Source organism: Lissotriton vulgaris, chromosome 1_1 (assembly GCF_964263255.1).
Source record: "Lissotriton vulgaris chromosome 1_1, aLisVul1.2, whole genome shotgun sequence".
NCBI classification, from domain to species: domain Eukaryota; kingdom Metazoa; phylum Chordata; class Amphibia; order Caudata; family Salamandridae; genus Lissotriton; species Lissotriton vulgaris.
This window is the reverse complement of record NC_141685.1, coordinates 1,321,913,659-1,321,934,560: the sequence shown is the minus strand read 5'-3', so window position 1 is coordinate 1,321,934,560 and position 20,902 is coordinate 1,321,913,659. Positions and strand designations below refer to the sequence as shown.

Sequence of the window (20,902 nt, the reverse complement as noted above, 5' to 3'; positions counted from 1 at the left end):
GAATTACCTGAGTTGGTTAATTATGTGGCTTAAAGTTGGTCACTTTATCGATGCAGGCAAACTCAGGCAGCTGAAAAGAGAACCCATAGTAAATGCCTGTGTTCGATCAAGGTCTGGGATAGGCGATCATAGCGAGTGGGTAGGAATCAAGTTACGTGCTTTTCAGCTGCCTGAGTTTTCCTGCATCGATAAAGTGACCAACTTTAAGCCACATAATTAACCAACTCAGGTAATTGACATCCTGTGTTTTTAACCAGTCATTGTTTTCGAAGCGCCATAATTTTGGGTGTTCCCCTCACTCTTTGGTCTTTCATTCCTCAGGCTAATTAATTCGTGAGGAGTTGCCTGACCAAATTATATTGAAATTGTCCAATACCCACGATTGGAACCAGTTTTCTAAGACATGTAGTGGCACATGTACATCCACCTTGGATAGGAAACCAAACAACATTGTAGAGGTAATTATTTAATAATTCCTTGCCTGATGTGAATATTAGGTTAAATACATGATTTTACAAATGGGCTCCTCATTGATTTTCCAGAATACTTGGATAACTTTCCTGGATTCATAAGGACTGAGTCAATTTGGAGTGGGAATCACGACCACTATATCCCTAGAAGGGTAAGCATTCTTGGAATTCTGCCCTTGTTTTTAAGCGACTAGGCAACAGCCCCAACCCTAATGGGTTTTTATATTTCTCATAGGGTCATCAATGAGATCCCTGTATTGTCCCGTCCCATCTGTCCTGAAGAAGACTCCCATGGCCCAGGCATAATCAACCGCAAGGCCGCAAGACGAGTCGAAACGTCGACATTTATTAAAAACCTGGATCACTAACTATATCTCCCTCTATGATATAGTGCAGACATTTTTTACATCTTATGCCTTGGAATAAAATTAGGGAAATTGTGCTGACTAATTGAAGTGGCCAGGATATATATTGTTCCGGCCTTCATTGGCTGGTGTTCTTTTGAATTATCTAGAATATTTTTTACAAATCTGTGTGATTTCCTTTCCTTTCACCTTACCACGTTCACGCTCTTTTGACACCTCTTTTGCTTTACTGCACGTTCTAAATACGGGGCAATGTATATAAGGAAAAGTACATAATATTGTGAATTGTGCTTTCGTTACTACAATTTGACAATAGATTAAAAATATTGCATATATACTTTGAGTTTGTTGCTGTTGCCTATTTTCTATATGTTCATCATTGATTGAGCAGGGTTGTCTAAATAACATACGCCTTCTAATTGATTAAATTTTGATTTATTGCATGTTTGGAAATATATAGGTCTCGGACCGCTGTTTGTTTATATTAATACATTACCCAGGTCCAGTACCTTTTGGGTCACCCCATTTCTTTAATGGTTGTCTTCCATGGGAGGCAGAGCCTTCTCGTCTATCATTCCACAGATCTGGAACAGACTGCCCGACAATCTCCGTAAGGAACACTCCTTGTTACCTTTTAGGAAACAACTTAAAACCCTCCTGTTCAAGGAAGCCTGGGGCTCACAGTAAAGTACCGTCTCCCCACCCCTCACCTAAGCAGGCCCCTCTCTCAAAGCGCTTAGAGACCGTTGGTGATAATGCGCTATACAAATATAAATTACAATTACAATTGCAATTACAATAACAAAATACCAAACTAATTTTGTTAAAGAATGTACCACATTGTGCAGCATAATGTCCCTTTTCCTGCTGCTTATTTAGTCAATCCAGCACATTCTTTGGCCCCTGATTGCCACATAATTTCAGGGGTCCTGATTACATTTGAACCTTTGTTCGGAAACCAAGATTTTGCATGTCCCAATGCCATTGCTAAAGTAGAGTATCTTTTGACGCACAAACACATGTAAGAAACACTTACTAGTAGAAGGTGAGGTTGTCCAGGTGGCTGTGCATGTGGATGGGGTATGTCTCTCCTAGGTGGATCAACTTTTCTATGGACTCATAGATGAAAATGATGCAGATCAGGGAGGCAAAGGCTTCCTCTGTGAATCGGGTGATGTAGCATACAAGCGAGCTGGCATCAGTCGCCACCAAGAGCAAGCACAGGAACGCTGTCCAGAGACCAATGCATGCCCTTAAGGACAGGTACGAGAGATCCTGTTCCCTAAAACAAAGAAAAAGAAATCAGAAGAAAACAACACATCAAGTTTAAGGCTTGCACCAGCAGGGCAGGTAATGTGAAAATTGTCTTCATATCGGCAAAGTACATAGCTCAACATGACAACAATACTTTTCATTATGATACTCCCAAGCACTGCAATGTCACAGATTTGGAAAATTTTGTAGCAGTGCTCCCTCATACTGCACGGTATGTGGCAGAATGGAGCATCATAAAGCACCACCCCTGCACGCTAATGTCAGCTACCAGTCTTTTCCCTTTCTCCATCCTCAGATGCACAGTATAAAAACTGTTGGTAACAGTGTGCTGATTATTAACCTGGGATCTTTTTATATGTTAAAAAGAGGCCACTCCACAGAAAGAGGAGGTGGTAGGTTAGTGAGGAATCTACGATTAGGAGTATCCACGAGAATGAGATTTACCACAAGTAAGTAACTTGTTCTTCTGATGGATACTTCTAACTTCACATTTCTGAAATAGATACCAAAGCAGAACCAACCAAAGGCAGTAGGTCTGTGGAGTGGCTGTCCAGACAATGATGCTTTGTGAATGTATGCACCGAGACCCACGTCGCAGCCTGGCAGTTATCAAGAACAGGTGCCATTCGCACCAAGGTAGAGGTAGCGGCCTTAGTCCTGATGGAATGGACTCTCAGGCTCTCTGAGGATTGCTACCCGGCCAGAGCACAGCAAATATTGATACAGAGGGCTATCACCCTTGACAGGGTCCTGCACACCTTCCCTTTCCTTGTTCTCAAGAACCCCACTAAAAGCTGCCCATCCACACAATGGTTCTTGGTATGATCAATGTAAAAACTTAAAGCCCTTTTGGGGTCCAACCAATTGAGTCTCTCCTTCTCTTTTGAGTGGTGAAGGGGAGCAAAGAGCAGTGATAGAATGACTGATTGCCGGATATGGAAGGAAGTCACGAGTTTTGTTAAAGAGACCCCTCAGGTCCTCAGCACCACTTTGTCTGGAAAGAAGATGGTGTACAGCAGATGCACTAAAAGTGGCAACAGTTCACTCGCAATACAATCTGACATAATCACAATGAGAAAGACAGTCTTCAGAGTAAGGAGAGGCAGCGAGCAGCCATGCATAGGTTTGAATGGCGTACACATGAGAAATGTCAAGACCAAGGGAAAGTTCCACTGGGGCATCACAAACGGTTTTGGAGGGAACGTGTGTTAAACCTTCAATAACCCTCATCATATGGGTTATTTTAACAAAGACGGTTGGTCCGGCAAATGTAGAAAGGTTGAAGGGAGGACAAATACAATTTACAGTGCTCACTGCGAGTCCCTGCCCAGGCACCACACCAGGATACAAACTAATCCCAACACCCAGCATTGATGGATATCATGGAGAATCTAGTGGCTAGGATGACATACACAGTCCAGATGGCAAAGCAAAAGCAGTCAATTGCTGCAGCTCAGTCTCCACACATACATGTGTACGTTGCAGAGGTTTGTGTGGAGGAAGTTTATGTTACAGAGATATGAAGTCCTCCAAAGGTGGCAGCACATGCTCAGGAGTTCCATGCACCAGATTTTCCTTGTTCAATCAAGGGCAATTAGGATGACTTGGGCCCGGTCATCGAGAGGTGGTGGTGGGAAGGCATACCCAAATCTAACACACAAATTTGTTGGCACCAGTCGTTCTCAATGATGGGGAAAAGATCTAGCCAGGGCTCTCACTACAGGTCGAATACACCAAGTTCCACCACAGCATGTAAACACCACTTGGGATCTGCCAGACAACGTCTAATATGTTATCCACTCTGGCATTCAGGACCCTGCTAGGTGGCTGGTGATCAGGAGATGTTCTGGTGCTCCAGTCACTTCCAGGGACACAGATCCTCGTGGCACAGGGCCTGGGAATTCGGGTCACCCTGCTTGTTGCAGTTGGCCATGGTGGTAGTGTAGTCAGTGAAAATCTGCACCAACCATGCTTTGATTAACAGCTGATAGCTAGTAAGTTAACCTGGGACTCCCCTGGAGACCAGAGGCCTCTCATCTTCACCTCCCAAAGATGAACCCCCAACCCTGTACTGATGCGTCCATCACAACTGTCAGCTCTGGGTGGAAGAAGGAGAGTGGCCTGCCGCAAGGCAAATTATGATTTGTCAGTCACCACTACAGGTCTTGAACTGTCACCTCTGAGACCTGAATAGTCTCAGAAAAGCAGCCTTGATATTGGGGCCACTGGGATTTCAGATTGCATTGTAGGGCTTGCTTGTGCAACCTGGCATAGTTGACAAGATGGATGCAAGAAACTGAGAGGCCACATCGAGCCTCTTATATATCGTAATTATAGCCTGAATGACCCAGACTCATTGCTGTGGAGGAAACGCCCTGAACACCACCATGTGTAGGATTGCCCCAAAGAACGGAAGCTCTGTGAGGGAATCAGGTGGGACTTCAGCTCGTTTGTTGGTAAACCCCAACAATGTAACTTGTGCTGCCATCATCTGGAGGTAGTCAATGACTGACTGGGGTGAGCCCACCTTCAGCAGCAAGCTGTTGAGGTACAGAAATACAGGGACTCTGGACCTCCAAAGATAGGCAGCTATCACCACCATCACTTTTGTGAATGCTGAAGGGGCACTGGTGAGGCAAAAGGGGAGCACTGCAAACTGTAAATGCTCCTGGTACCACCTTGAATGGCAGGAAATGCTAATTGGACTGCAATATAGCTATATGAAAATATTCATACTAGAAGTACAAGGACACCCAGTCTCTTGGGTCCGAGACAGAAAGGACCTGAGCGATTGTAAGCACTGTGAATTTTTCCTTCCACAGGAACACATTCACAAGTGGAAGTTTCAAGATAGGCTTGAGGATCCCATACTTGTTCCAAACGAGGGAATAGCGGGAATAACAATTCCCACCTTTGTCCAAAACTGGTACTATTTTTATTGCAAACTTGGAAAGCAATAACAGTGCCCCCTGATGCAGGATAGGCGGATGTTTTTCTGAAGTTAGTTCTTGTTGTGGAGGAATAAAGGGTGGTGGGCAGAAAAAGGTAGAGCATGGCACTTTTTAAGAATCTGCAAGGACAACCTGTTGGATGTAATCAATCACCATCCTCGGAGGAAGTGTTAACTGCATTGGTTGGGTAGGAGATACTAAGGACAAACTAAAGCAGCTTGTGGGCCGCTGTGGTAGGGCATGAGGACTTGAAGGACTGTGCCCTTCTGGCCTGTGTTCTGTCTGCTGGTTCAACATCCATGGCCCAAAAGGACTGAGCTGTCTGCTGCATCACTGGATGGAGTGGGTGCTTATGACTATATATGAGAGAACCGTGAAATAGCTGTTAAATTTGTGTACTTTATGGGGTAATTGCTTTGCAGTGGTCAATAGCCCCAATGAACAGTATGTAGCCCTACTATCTTTATTGCAATCCTGAGTGGAGTCCGCCATCTCTCCAAAGAGGCGAGATCCATCAAAGACCATGTGCATTAGCTATGCCTGCACATTGCCAGAAAATCTGGTTGATTTCATCCAGGAGTCGCTGCAAAGCCCAACACTGGTACTGACTGCCCTGCTAATGTAGTCTATGGCATCCCAGCCGGTGTAGATTACATACTTCAACGTGTCCTGCACATCATGGCTCGTCTGAGCCAAAAAGGCCCTAAGGCATCCAGAACTGCCAGCAAGATGTTGCTGCCTATGTCCTAAAGGACATGTGTATATTGCCCAAGAGATACACTGCATTTACAGATCTCAGTGCCAGGAGGGCTGAAGAAAACATTTGCTTGCCAAAGACATAACTTAGTTTGGATTCTCTATCTGGGGGATTGGCTGAAAATGAATTAATCTTGCTGGCTGAAGGCTGTGTGCTTATTCCGAAAATCTGGAGCAAAGGACACAAGCTAATATTCCCTGGCCACTTGGTGAATGACAGTTGAGCAAGAGCAGGTTCCCAATATGTAATCCTGTCGCATATGCTTTTCCATCTATGGTCTCTCTCCTTTAGGTGGAATCATTAAGCTGCAACCATTCAGGCGCAGTATCATATATATTGATTGCCCATTCTTTATTAGAAAGAAGGTCTCATGCCCCTCAGAGGGCGATAAACCACTATTTCTGGTCCTAATGAAGTGCCAACTGACCCTTTGGGCAATCAAGGTACGAAACATGTCGACCTCACTTTGCTGACAGCTATCTAGGTACATTGCGACTGGATGATAGCACCACTGTTTTTATTTAGTTCTGCTACCCTTACCCCATAAAAATTGTTTTTAGGGCACCAGATTCGATTTTAGACACACCTCACTTTTTTCCACTTGATACATTTTCGCATAGCCCCCTCTCATGCATTCACCTAAACGGCAAAGTCGGATCAAAAGATCTCTGACAAAGAGCCCCCAGGCTCGTCAGACATTGCAGCGCCGGCCAGACAAGGAGCACCCAATGATAAAGCATGATACCCTAACAGGTGTTTGAGGGCATTAAGATCTGACCTTGTGGTCTCCCAGCCTCAGCAGTACTAGCCACGTGGTCTCACCATTTTGTGACCACTCGGCCTAAGAGGAACTACTTCTGCTTTGATGGTCAAATAGTTTACTTCAGGGAGGAGCATAGGCGTAGGACCTCTATAAATATTGAGGTCTTCACCCCCCTTTGATATAATCTGTATAGGAAAGCCCAGAAAGAAAGGAACTGACATCAGCATGCAGAGGTTGTCCTTTTATGTGGCTCCGCTCCATCTGTACAAGGGCAGTTATGGAGTAAGCAAGGAGCCACACAATGCTCCTTATCGATGCACGGGGAAATGCTATAAAATTCTCCAGATCCAATCTTGCCTGTTAGGAGTCTCCATCAGAAAACCTTCGAATGGGCTGCTGACAATTACCAGAAAGACTGGAACACATTCTAAATCAAACAGCGTGTCAATTCACACAAACGGGACTGCGTTTTTCAAGAAAAGCTGAAACGCAACGCTTATTAAAAAGAATTTAATACCCTGGGATGAAAATTGCAGTTCATACATAGAAGGAATGCAATACATTTTGACATACTTTGTTGGAAAGATGTGAACACTTTTCACGGAAGCATGCCATTATTTCTCAGAAAGACCACGGCGCTATTAAATAGACAGTATTGCCACTTTTCAGTAAGAGTGCAATATTTTTAGAGGAGCAGTAACAGCACTTCTTAGATAGACTCCCATTAAAATACTGTTATGGCTTTTCCACAGCTGTTGAGTGTGCCGAGTCACTGAAGGCAGTCCATACTGGATACCAATTAAATACCGGCACTCGGGCAGCATTCAGTGTTCGACGGAGCCACGGGCAGGCAGTATTTCCTAGGGTGAGCGAGAAGCTTTGACAAAGTAAGTACGGCATAGCTGATACCATAGGACACTGTTCTAGTGGGATTAACGACAAAACCAGCAGCATTAGAACCATTTGTTTTATACTGAACATTACTTTTAAATTGAATGTTTTCATTTAATCCACAGTGTGTGACTACAAGCTCACCTCCCCTCCCGAAGCTCATGGGGTCCAATTAGGCAACCTAATAAGCATGTTTTTTTTTGTGTCAGGTTGTCTCACCTACTGAGGAGTTAACATACCTTTTTAACTCAAGGGAACTCTGAGTAGGCATAAAAATGATTAATGCTATTTGAGAGTGTGTTTACTTAATTGTTACATGTATTGTTTTGTCTTGTTTGTCATTTCTAAAACAGAGGGCAGCACGAATCACATGTACTATTTTGCATGCGATATCGTGCCTGAAGTGAAAAATATATCAACAGAAAATATATCACCCAACAATATATCTCTATTTTGTATCCTTACACGACTGCGGTGAAGGATTGCCGTGCGAATATCGAAGCACATCAGGACTACTTATTCCTTTTCCTCTACCCTACCAGATTATTAATAAAGAAATGGGCATTCATTCTGTTAAGAAAAATTACCAAGCAGGTAAAGAATGAATGTATTACACAGTGTGTGTATATTAATTTAGAACACCTAATTGGCTAAATGGCACTAGGCTATAGTCAGACTGGGAATAGTAATCAACATAATAGGTCCTGAAGAGAAGCTTAGGGGTAGGCTTCGAAACATGTCGACCAGTGAGGGAACTGTACATTAAAGCACTTTTCCTCCTCCTTCCACATTTCTATTAATACCAGCTAGAGGGAGCATTAAAGTTTAGTTTCTCCACATAGCCAGGTATTTTTAGGTTTCGACTTTTGGCGAGGGGCGAAGCCCCTCCCAGTCGAAATCTTTTGTTTTCAGTAGTGAGGTTAGGACAGCCTTGTTTCCAATTGGCTAGCTCCATAAATGGAGGCTAGCCATTGGGAGGCAGAGGCTGTCAATCGCGCTTTCTCTCGAAAACGCGATTCGGGGGCGTTTCTGGTGCTTTTTTTAAGCCCCGCCCCTTTGTCCCGGGCCGCGCTGCGATTGGCTGCCGGCCCGGGACACCCCCGTGATGTCATTCCCCGGGCCGCGCTGTGATTGGCTGCCGGCCCGGGACACCCCCGTGACGTCAGCCAATCACAGCGCGGCGAGGGACCTGACTTGTTCAATTAGCTGTCGACCATGGAAAGTTTCATTGTGGCTACTGCAAACTCCTTTTGTGGCGCTCTTTAAAAAGCCGCTTTATTTTAATCTCGAGGGTGCCACCCCTCTGAAATGCCCCTGAGATTCACCGCCGCGGCCCGAGCGCCGCAAAACAGGAAGTCAGGCACGACGGTGCCTGATGCGGGGCGGGACTTCCGGTTTGTCGGAGGAAGTCCCGCCCGCCGCCGCGCTGTGATTGGCCAGCACTGCCACCGGGGAAAATAGAGGAAGAATGCCGGCCGAATCCCTGCGGCCCGGGGCTCCCAGGAGTGAGGGAGAGCGCCGGGGCCGCCCCGGAAAGCAAAGAGGGAAGCGGCAGGCAGGGCTCCGTGGCCGAGGAGAGCCCCGCAGCCCGAGAAGAGGAGCAGCGCGAAACCCGCCAGGAGCCCCCGCCAGAGTAGCCCGGTAAGTGAGAAGGGCTAGGGGAGGCTCCGTGTGGCAGGGTGTCACTGTCTTGAGCCCTGAGAGGCTCACGAGGGCATTCCTGAAGGGGTAGAGTGGCCCCAGAAGGCAGTGGGTCGCTCCCCCAGCGGACATTGTTTCCAAGTCCCCGGGCATTTCAGCAGAGCCGTGAGGGGCTCCAACGATGGCTTTGGGAGATGATAGGGAGAACAGTCAGGTTAAAAAGGCAGCTAGAGGGTAGCAAGAGGGAGGTGACAAGTGGAGAGAGAATAAAAAGTAGAAAAAGAGGGAGGAGAGGACGGTAGAGGAGAAAGAGGGGCATGGCAATACAGAGTTAAAAGAGAATGTTGATGTAGGAACATAGAGAGATAGCGACAGTATAGATAAAAGAGAAGAGACGGGCGAGGGGAGAAGCAAGTATAAGGAAGAGATAAAGGAAGGATAAGAGAAAAAACAGAGTCCTAAAGAGATAGGGAAGAGACAGAAAGAGGGGCAGCAAAGTAGCAGTGGATGGGGGTGGGCGGGGGGGGGGTGGGGGAGGGGTAAAGAGAAGGAAAGAGAGAAAGTGAGAGAGGAGGAGGGACAGAAGGGAGAGGTGGCTTAGCAGCGAGCACCAGACAGGAATGAGGAGTTGGGGGAAGGGAGATGGCCCGTGGACTTGATTTCCCTGTTAAAACTTTAGACAGACTCGCCCTGCGGACTGCTCGGGCTCCGGCCTCTACCTACTCTTGCACTATTTTTATCCTTCGCCTTTGACCGTCTCCTGCCATCTGACTCGGCGCCCAGGCTCTTGACTCACCTCTTCTGGGCGCTGGACTGCATGAAGATGGCGTCGCCTGCAGGGGGCAGCACCTCGGACCCTGGACCGGCCGGCAGGGGGGCCCTACTGCTGCTGCTACTAGGTGAGCGACCCCACACCTCGCGTCTGCACGTGTGCCGGGGACGGGGCAGGCTGTCAGTCACGGGGCAGGCCCGCGCCAAGTCAATCACTCCGGGCTGTAGGGCTGTCTCTGAGAAAACGCTGCCAGTGCCTGACTACCTCAGCTGTCTAAAAACTCAGTGGTTAATTTGTAAAATAAAAAGTGCCGGGGCTCTCATCAGGAGACAGCGCAAACCGTAGAAATGTGCAGGTGTAATCTGCCTCCCGACTAGAGCCCCAGCACTCGTTATTCTGGAGAGGACTTGGCCAAATGGCTAGAAGCTGCCTATTTCGGAGCTGGAGAACCGGGCTCGAGTCTCGGCGTGCCTCAATGTCCAGGGGAAATCATGCGACACAATCGCCGGTGCTGAGCACCTGCTCAAATTAAACACTTGGCAGAATGGACTGCCTCTTCCTGGAAGAAGTCTAACATGCAATCGACTGTTCCATCCCTACCGGTTTCGCTTTTCAGGCAGTGACATGACTTTACTCCAGCCCTGCCCCTGACAGCTCCTCTGGCCCCTTCTGGCGCGAGACTGACCCTGTGCCAACCCTACTGCGCAACAGAGGCAGTCTGACGTGGTTCGCCGCGCTTTTACAACACTGTCTTGCTGTGTGTGGACTGTTGCAGGTCAGCATGTGCTATGTGTGTCAATGTTCCCTCGCACTATATTGCCGGGTGGGATTCGAACCTGCGGTCAACTGGCGATGTGTGTGCAGGCGCAGATACGCCGAGCTTGGCACTTCATGGAAGCTTGCCTGGCAGTTTAAGAAGTTTGGTGATATTTCTTGGGGTGAGTGGGCTGCGCACCACACCCCCCGCTCATGCTTATCGTGGGATAGGGTAAGGCGCTTGCAGGATGTGGGTGAAGTGCAGGCAGGCCGGTTAGTGTCAGCCACACTCGCTGAGAGGGACGGCGGCCCCTCCACAGCTCAGAGGCTGTCACTGGTAAGAGGTGTCAGTCACAGCACACGTGCCCTAAAAGGACACACTCTGCCAGCCGCGGATGGGCACGCCGAGTAGGGGGAGCCAGGGTACTGCAGCTCCACGGGGGTGTGTTTATCCATACATAGGGGATTGTGCATGAGCGTTAGAGAAAAGCCATGTCTGAAGAGAGCATTGCATGTATGCTGGAAGAAGTGTATGTACATGCTAGTGTGTGTGTATCCGTTTAGGTATATAACAATGTGTGCGTGCTTCCGTTTATTCGAGAATTGTGTGACATGCCAGCGTGTGTGTGTGTTTAAAACACTGTGCGTTGTTATGATCAGCTAAATGGGAGATTATTAGGGTTACTGAATTTCTATTAAGGTAGGCAGATTGTGTTATTTCAAAAGGTTTTCCAAAGTATTGGGACATACTGAAATTCTTTGTTTTCTCTTCCTTTGCATTGAAACTTTGGGCAATTAAATCAGCATCTGTATGATGATCACAGAAATCGACTTTGCGTGTAGGGAACAACTTACTGATTCAGTTACTTTCAGGCCATGGATAAAGGTAAAGCAGAATCATGTTTTCTTTTTAGAAATATGGGTTCTCACAAATGCATTTTAGGTGCCCTAAATAGCACTGTGTGGATGTACAAAGCATCAAGGAAGAATTGTCCAAGTTGATGTTTCGGAATACCACTAAAATAGTGCATTTTATTTTTGTTTTAGTTTGGTCCACAGAGAGGCATAATTCATAAGTGCGTTTTCTTTTTTGATTTAATTGTTGTTCACATTGTACAGAATTCGAGTGAATGTAAATCATATTTGACCTTTTGGTGGTCTTCTTATCCTGTTTCTTATTTCAAATATGTCTGGTTAACAATAGTCCTAGTGTGTAAATAAGTATTACTAGCAGGACATATGGAGACTTACCATGCTTTAGTCATTTTTAGGTTTCGCCTGGCGTTTACTGCGCAAGCAGTATCGCGCAGGCGAAAACTTTTGTAAACAAGTATGGAGCTTTCTCCCGCCTCTGTCTTCCATTGGATAGCTCCATAAATGGAGGCTAGCCATTGGAAGACAGATCTGCCCGTCATTGCCGGAGCTCCTGGGTGTGTGTGTGTGTGTGTGACTGTTCCAGGGTGTGTGTATGTGACTGCTCCAGAGTGTGTGTGTGTGTGTGTGTGACTGCTCCAGTGTGTGTGTGACTGCTCCAGTGTGTGTGTGTGTGTGTGTGACTACTCCAGTGGGTGTGTGTATGTGACTGCTCTGGTTGTGTGTGTGTGGCTCTGGGTGTGGCTGGCACTGGGTGTGTGTGGCTGGCTCTGGGTGTGTGGGGCTGGCTATGGGTGTGTGTGTGTGGCTCTGGGTGTGTGTGTGTGGTAGTAATTGCTGTCTGCTGAGCTCGTCCGTAGGGTACAATAGTTCTCACATTTGCGAGATATTAAGCTATTGGCAATGTAAATGACAATGCCATTTATTTATCTGTTTTCAAAACCAACACATAAGTACACATTTTGTCATTTACAATGCCAATAGCTCTAACTTCTCCAAAGGCGAAACCGTTGCATTGTAAATGCTTGTTTAATTCTCTCACCTCTGACCCTTCCATTCTTGCACCAAACACATAACGTCACTTCACTGAAAAGTGCTCCCATGTATCCGTCGGTCGTAGCACACCCCGTCCTGCAGCAGGGTGGGAAGAACCCGATGATGAAGCATGCCACCAAGGGACCTCTTTGTGGTTGAGGGTTATTTTAGAACACTTATAGTTTCTCCCATGTTAGAAACTACACGGGTCGCTTGGGTTTAGTCACTTTTTGGAGGGTTTGCACAAATTTTACAACTCAGAGTGGACTCCTTCTGTTTTGTCTTAATAATGACACATCAAACATGGTTGCAATATATTTAAAAGGACAATAGTGATGTTGCAACAGGTCTACAATACCGGAGAGCGTTATTGTTTCCAGATAATTTACATTCTTAACAAGTGACTGTAACAACTTTGTGCAGGTTGCATCTATTGCAAGACAGGAGGATCAGCACTTTTTTTGACGTCCTGATTATGTATTATTGGCAAGCACACAATTCTTAATCTCTGATAAATTACTTCAGCTAAAATCTGGAGGCAATCTCTGGGCTGAGTGTAGGCCCCCCTCCCCTCTTGTGATTGGGGACTTGGTCACTGGGACTACTGCCATTAGTAAGAGGCTGAAGGTCCTGTGTGCAGGTGCCCCCTGCCTCCCATAGGTGGCAGCACTGAACATCATGGTGACAGTGAACTGACGGTTTACAGTAGTGACTGAAGGTTTCTTGAAGGCCTCCATTCACTGGGCCAGGTTGCCAGTCTGCAAAGGGAGAATGTGTCTTGTCGGCCAAGGTGGATGGATGACTTGCCTGAAGTCTTCTGCCATGGAATGTTCTGTTAATAGTAGACAGAACTCTCATATTTTAAGAATTCTTAGGAGCAAGAACTATTTAGTATATCTGATGACATTACAGGAAGTGACGTCACATACACGCTGATATCAAAGACCACCCTAGATGCTTGACGAGGGAAATGAAATAAATGTAAACTGAATAAAATAACACTTAAACTTTACTAAAGTTGACTCGTGCATTGCAAAAGTAGTGAAATCGCATGTGGTTGATTCCAAAGTCCTTCTTCCTGTTGATTTAAGGGATCTCTAGAAGGGTTTCCCCGGTAGTGGAGTGGCTTTCTGAAGTCTCTACAGCTCTCACAAGCTAGTATGTAGACAAATGAGCTCTGAATAGTGGCATAGTTAAAGTTCAGACTCTATACCTTCTCGCCAGATGTGACATTTATCATGTTGTGAGTGAGAGCTCAAACCAAGCTCCAAAAGAGTAAGTCTCACTTGCAATGAGAGAGAATTGGAGTCTCTGCAGTCGGTCAGTTTGCTCCATCCACTGATCATCTTTAACATGCAGTTGTGAGTCAAGTTTGGGTGGCTCATGTCTACAGTGAACAAAGGAACAAAGGGGCACTTATTTTTATTCCAAGGAAAGCTATCTACTCGGGACTGGGATAACACACACTGTGGGACAGTCGGACAGGTGCTCCCTAGCCATGGTCACTCAGAAAGGGGATACTCACATTGAGGGGCATGGACACACAGATATTAGGAAAGCTAATACACTGCTTTGGGTTAGAGTCTACCCTGACTGCCGGCCAGGATATATACCAGTACTGGGAACACATGACACTCACATAGCATCCAAGAAGTCCCAGGGACAGGGAACACATTAACACTGGGACAAGGCAATATACAAGGGACAAAGGAACACACTAACATCCGGAACAAGTAGACAGATAGAGCTAGGGCTGAGAAAACATATAAACAGAGTAAGTGGATATGGTTACATGGAGACCAAACAACTCCACTTGATGAGAGAGACATGTACACTGGAACAGGGAGAAATCTACAAAAACTGTTGGAGGAGCGTTTAGAATGAGGAAGCAGATACATTTTTGAGTGCGCACGCTCGGGAACGGAAATAAGAGTCTAAGAGGCGAGTTTCACAATTCTGGAGTGCCAGTTTTATTAACCTATACAATAAATCTAACTTAAGCAATCAAGTCTCAAAGGACACATACATTTTCACTGAGAAGTCACAATACAGCCTATGTGTTTAGGAAAACTCCGGGGGCAGCTCCTCCAGTATGGCAGAGGAGTGTTGCCCCACTACTTTCTTGCAGAGCGAGAAGCAGAAACATAAAAAGGTAATAACTACCATTTTATGTTTCTACTTTTCCCACTGCAAGAAAGCAGAAGGGTTTGATCGGGGGTGGGCGGGTCTGCTCTGGTGCAGGGGAGGAGTGGTCTGCCCACTGATGAGAGCGCCAACTGGTCGGCCCTCTGGGGCCGCCCAAACCAGTCATGCGCACTCTATAGTTCTCCAGGCAGGATGCAATGCAGCCTAAATGGAGAACATTGCTTGCTCGTAAGCCCCTTCCTGGGCGGCATCCCGGCCAATCACAACGCTCCACTGGAGCGTTGTGATTGGCTTAGGGGAGGGGAGGGAGGCTACCTGCTTCCTGAAGACACAGTACCCGGCTGGCGAAAAGATACGTTTAATTGTTTTTTGTATTATTAATTAAATTAACAGCCCCCTCGCGCAACTCCCTCATGCAACTCCCCACATGCGACTCCCTTCTCCCCACGCAACTCCAAGCGAGACATACCAGCCAGGACTGGAAAACTCAAGTATGATGAGAATTTACTCTATCAGATTGAGTGATGGGAAGAAGAGATAATAGCAGAGGGAAATGACTCAATGCAATCTTATACCAGTGAGTGTCAAAGACGCAGAAATCATCAAAGTATACAATACCAAGGCGGGATAGGAAGAGAGCAAAACAGCAGAAGATGACAAATCAGATAAGTCTATTCAAACCAAAGATAAGGCAGCTATCTAACCCAGCTAAGGGAACATCAAGTGATGTTTGTCCAAGGCTCGGTGACAGGCCCTTAAATACAGTTCTTCGCATGGCAGGGTCACCACAAGGTCAGGTGCTGGATGAAGAAACAAAGTCACAAAAATGCACTCAAACCGCAAATGTTCTCAAATGCTCTCCTCGAATCTAGGTATGGAGGGGCGAGGGTAACAAGTTCATTTACAAGCGAGACCCAAGTGGGTGCTTTGATTCTTTTGGCTAGCAGCATAAAGCACAAAACAGGGGCGGGGTTTAGGGACCTGTGTACTCTGAAGGACCTGAAGACAGTGACAGTGACCTGGGGTTATGGCTCATACAGAAGAGATGTACCTGCGTTAACTAGAGGGCATGTGGCCTACAGCTTCTATCTTCTCAGGTCATTCTGGACAATTTAGCAAAGCCCAGCCTATGCCTGACTGGTTCTGTCCAGATTGGTGGATTAGGGATTTGCTCACATATATGCATTAATTCTGATACCTAGGGGCTTTAAATGGGACCCTGCTACAAAACACTGATCCAGACACAGACCATTATGCCCTGTGATGGAGTGAGACTGACAACAGGAACTGGGAGAAAAACAAAACAGAGATACACACAATGAACCAGGGAGACCAAGGCATGCACTCAGCCAAGGAGGCCCTAACGCACACGGTGCGGGACACTGACTGACACATGCATGCGCTAATGGGAGCAGAGACCCACCAGCCACAATCACTCAGGTGTGTTAAAAGGACAAATGATATAACCATGGTAAGAATGCCCTGCCCAGAACTACACAGTAGTGCACAACGGGAATGCAACGTACAGCCTCTTTACCTGATTTTGGAAATGGGCGATGGGGCACGCTGTGGTATTAGTGGGTGGCCAAAATGGGAATAAACCAAGCAGGGACACTAAATAGCATTGTACAGGGAGAGCTGATGCTCCATAGTCAGGAACACTCCAACACCAAGTCAGAAAGGATAAAATCACATAGACTGGGAACACGCCGAACTGAGGGCAAGAGACACCCAACTCACAAACAAACTGAGCAACACACTCACTGGGAAAGGGAGGCTGTAGATAAAGGGAGGATTTGGGGGAAATTTAAGGACAGGAAGTCTTCTACCAAGACAGATTTAGGGAGAGAAGACCACCCACTTGAGAGACAATGGGCTCTTGAGATTACTAAGTTAGCAGGACTTGGCACCCAACAACCAAGGACGAGTACAGTCTTAACCTCTTTTGGGACCCTTATTTGCTCCCATCTTGCGCTGGTATAGAGGAGAGATCTATGCACCCAACAGCAATGCTAACTGTATTTTTACCGTTCATCTATATCACCAGGACACCTGCAAGAACCTATGGGAACCATGAACGCCACTGTAACAAACCTCAGAGCGCTCTGCAAGAAGGTTTTTTATAAAGTGCAATCCAAAAATCTGATGACAAATACACACACCATAATCCATCGAATTAATGCCATGGACACACACACCACACAAGTCAGTGAAAAGTTGCAAGACTATGAAGTTTGCCCCCATTCTGAAGAGAATAGTCTGGGGGTCATGGATTATATGAAGATCAAGTGCGAGAAGACAAGAATCCCGTAGGAAAATTGAGGCAAATGCAGCAAACAATCACTCATAAGGTTAATATGGATAAAACTCTCCTAAACCTAGGAGAACAATGAGACTAATGGCAAGAACACTCACATACACGCTGCAGTAGAAGGTTGTGAGAGACCTCCAGCAGGATAGCCTAACACCAGGCAATTGCATCAAGAGGAAGGATGAAGAGATAACAAAGCCAATCCATGCATGTGATGGCAGCAGAGACATCTACTAGAAAGCAAAGACATAAGAAGCCAGTCACAGGACACGGCCTATTCTGCTATAGGGTGAGAGAAGCGTTTGTAGTATTATCCTTTTAAACACGGATCTCAGTAAAGAAAACCACATATGGAAAGTAACTCATGGTATGGCCTGGAACACCCCAGCTATAATATGTGACAGTGGACACTTAGGACGGATGGGGCCTGGTGGTGCTGTTTAATCCTTCTTAGAAGGAAATCTTGGGACGCATGGCCCGTAAAAGAAGAACCAGTAGCTCTAAGTGAGGCAAGTTCAGAATGCAACACTTCGTCCTTTCAGATTGAATTGCCCCATCGGCCCCGTAAGTAACGCTAATGAATTATTTTAATTGAACTCAAGTTATTATAATCTAGTTCGGTGTACATACAGTTGACTTTGTTATAGGATTATATCATATTGTACATGTATTTTAGTAATAATGAGATTATGCCTAACTTACTAAAGGAGTTGACATTGTCGGACTGGGTTACAACGAGGCAGTTGGTATTTTATTAAGGGTACTGTATAGGGTATTTAAAGAATGGAATATCGCGATTATAGCATTTAATGAGTCTTAGATGATGAATTGATTCATGTTGTCTGATTTTAATGATTTTATGTCTATTTGTTATGCTTTTACTTAACTATACCATAAATGTTACAATAGAATATAAAAAAGCTATAATATGTGCTTTTTTCTATGTGAATTTCAAAAGTGGTGTGTTTGGGAAGCTGTTGGGGAAGCAGAATGCTCATTGACATGTAGCTAAACAATACAGTCTTTAAAATGGTCACTCCTGTCGCCCATTACACCTGACTTCAGGATGGTGCTATGCCACTTCCTAGCAGCATAGTATGTGGTTTACTGTAAAAGTAAGTAAGCTACACTCAAGAGATTATTGGGAACAACGTATCAGTCCAGGAACAATATGGAGTTTCTAGACACTTGCAAAAATGTTGTACCTCGTGCATTAAATTGCATCAGTCCGTTGCATAATTCCACCAACAAACAGTCCAATTGTCTTTATCCCACAATAGTTCATTAATTGATATTTTCTTTCCACATTTTGTTGTACCTTTGCCTGTCTTCTAGGCGCCCATGTTAGAATTAAGGTTTTTGATACAGGGTTAACCCATTCTATTAATTTTAAAATACACAATGTTCGTTTGTGAAACTGCCAAACAATCAAAAAAATAAAGGAGAAAAACCTCAAAGAAGATTTGCTGTTAGCGGATTTCAGATTTTCTCCTAATTTTTTGATTTAAAACATAACAAGACAATATTTGAGACCTCTGCAAGAGTTCAAGGTCTCACTCTTGACATGACGGCCAAAGGAGGCACCTGGCAGTCCGTGTCTTTTAAGCCACTTGTTAAGAAGCTTTGTTGAATCTTTTTTCATACTGCCCTTGGGATGTGTAAAGTAAGTACCAATGAGGCCCCCTGGGTGAGTATACCATAGGCACACACAAGTGAGCGCTGAAACTCCACAGTAACAGGATGCGATTCTTAACTCATTAGCAAAATCAATTCTTGAAACATTAGTCATAAAAGGAAAGGGCACCAAGGGCGAGGACACGAGCGAACAAAGCACAAAGCAGCAACAAGGGAACAGGGGGGGGGGGGGGGTTAGGGGGGGGGGAGGTGAAAAACAGCTTTGTGTCATCATGCGTCTTGAGTTTTTGATGCCAAGGGTCGAAAGACATGTTGTTCAAATACATATGTTAAGGAAGTTAAAGAGGCAACGAGATTGCTATGTCATTAGAAAAAGTTTTGTTAGCGGAACCCAGTAGATGACGAGATGGAAGGTACTAGAGGGCAGATTTATGAGTTCTGGCGCATCTCTACAAATCAGCAGGGATGCGCCAGAACTGATGCGTCACGCAATTCCCTCCTTGCGGCACCACAGATGCGCCGCATTTACAATGCGGTGCACCATGGTGCAAGGAAGGGCAGATGCGTGACGCATCTTGTGGTGTACGGGCGGCGCATTGCTGGAGTAGCGTCGCAAGTGCGACGCAACTCCTGCAATGTACAGAGGCCACCCATACATAACGTGGTGCGTCACTCCTTACGCCTGCTTCAAGCAGGCGTAAGGATTTGACCCAGCAGCGTCGTAAAACTGACTGAGTGAAATCTTGTAGATTTCACTGCGTCAGTTTTACCGGGCTTTCCTACGAGGGAACGCCCACCCTGCGACAGAACGCCCACATGAAACCTGATGCAGGTTTCATGTGGCGCAGGGCTTTACAACGTGACGCATCTGCCTAGATGCGTCATGTTGTAAATAGGTCGCAGGGATGCGCCACGTTTCCACGCCGTTGCGTGACGCAACGGCGGCGTAAACGTGGCTCAAGTCCGACATAAATCTGCCCCCTAGTCTATTGGAAGCTGTGCTTAAGGGGTGAGTGAGCCACGATAACAGGGACTGGGCCATAACGTTTTTAAGGATCACCAACATTAAAACAGAAGGGGCTTGGGGCAGATAGTAAGGTGTGGGCAGCGAAGAGAAAGGCACACTGACCAGAATATGCAATTCTTTAAGAATCGACACATCTTAATGATTGTGGCCAAATACTGTTATACCTCTATCACTTTTGGCATTTTCTATATGTGTATCAGTCACATTTGTGGGAGGTAGAGCCCTCTTTTTAAGTACTAAAGCCTATCATAAAAAGCTATTATTATCTCTAGCATTCCTTACTCAACGAACCTTAGATACAGACCCAGCACAGAACCCATGGGCACATCACAGTGAGAAGTAGGTACAAACTAAAGCCACATCTGTAAATTCAGGGCATTAACACATTGAAAATCTTACTTGCAGAACTTGAACAAAATCTTCTCAAACACCAACACTGGTCCGGTACTTCCCATGATGGTAAGAGGCTGGCCCGCGAACAGAGAGTATGCGATCCCCGTCATGGAGGCACCAACCAACGACTCGATTGCGCTCTGCAGGAGAGGTGGATTAAGAAAGATGTCACTCTGGGCTGCAGGTCTTGTCTGGTTAACGTGGCCTGCTAATTAGTGTGCATCTCTTCTACTTGTAAGGTGTTCCAAGTAGTAGCATGGTGCGGAATACATTACAGTACAAATGTAATCAGTGCCTCTGCACGGTAAAGAGCATGAGGGGAACTACTGCTCAACTAACACTTCCAATTCTCTTAAAACCACTTTAAATATTTCTGTGGTACAAATTGAAAAATGGATTTTGGTTTAGCCGGGAGGGCAGAATATGGGGAGAATAGTAGTCAAAGAAGTGGAAAATATAAGCAAACCCAAGCAAGCCCCACGATGCATGTGAACATGCACGTAATTGAGCCTTACAATTATTAAGCCATTTACCTTACGGGGAAAATGGCACAATTAGTAAAGCCTGTTTTCACAACTCTTGTGAGGTAACAATGCTCAACTAGCCAATCTAAATGCAAATCTCTCGGGTTTCAATTAGGAAGTTGAGTCGCAGCTCATCTCAATGTGCTATTCATGATGTCACAGCATAATGCTTTTACAATGGTAGTGCATTACTCAGCATCACATAGTTTTTGGATTGAATGGAAATTCTTTCTCTGATCGCTTAGCATGCTTTAAAACAACAGATACACATTTCAGGGGGAATCATCATTAGGGTAACTGCCTTTCCCCCTAGTAAGT

At 45.7% G+C, this 20,902-nt stretch overlaps 1 protein-coding gene across 1 annotated transcript in view; it reads right to left on the bottom strand.

The window, feature by feature from the left end:
- SLC4A8 (solute carrier family 4 member 8) overlaps positions 1-20,902 on the bottom strand; it is a 675,897-nt gene that overhangs the window by 196,209 nt on the left and 458,786 nt on the right. Inside the window, exons 13-14 of the mRNA XM_086965936.1 lie at positions 20,067-20,200; positions 1,872-2,117 (exon numbers count right to left, since the gene is read on the bottom strand). Coding sequence (XP_086822062.1) covers positions 1,872-2,117; positions 20,067-20,200 — 380 coding nt within the window. The remainder of the gene's footprint in view (positions 1-1,871; positions 2,118-20,066; positions 20,201-20,902) is intronic.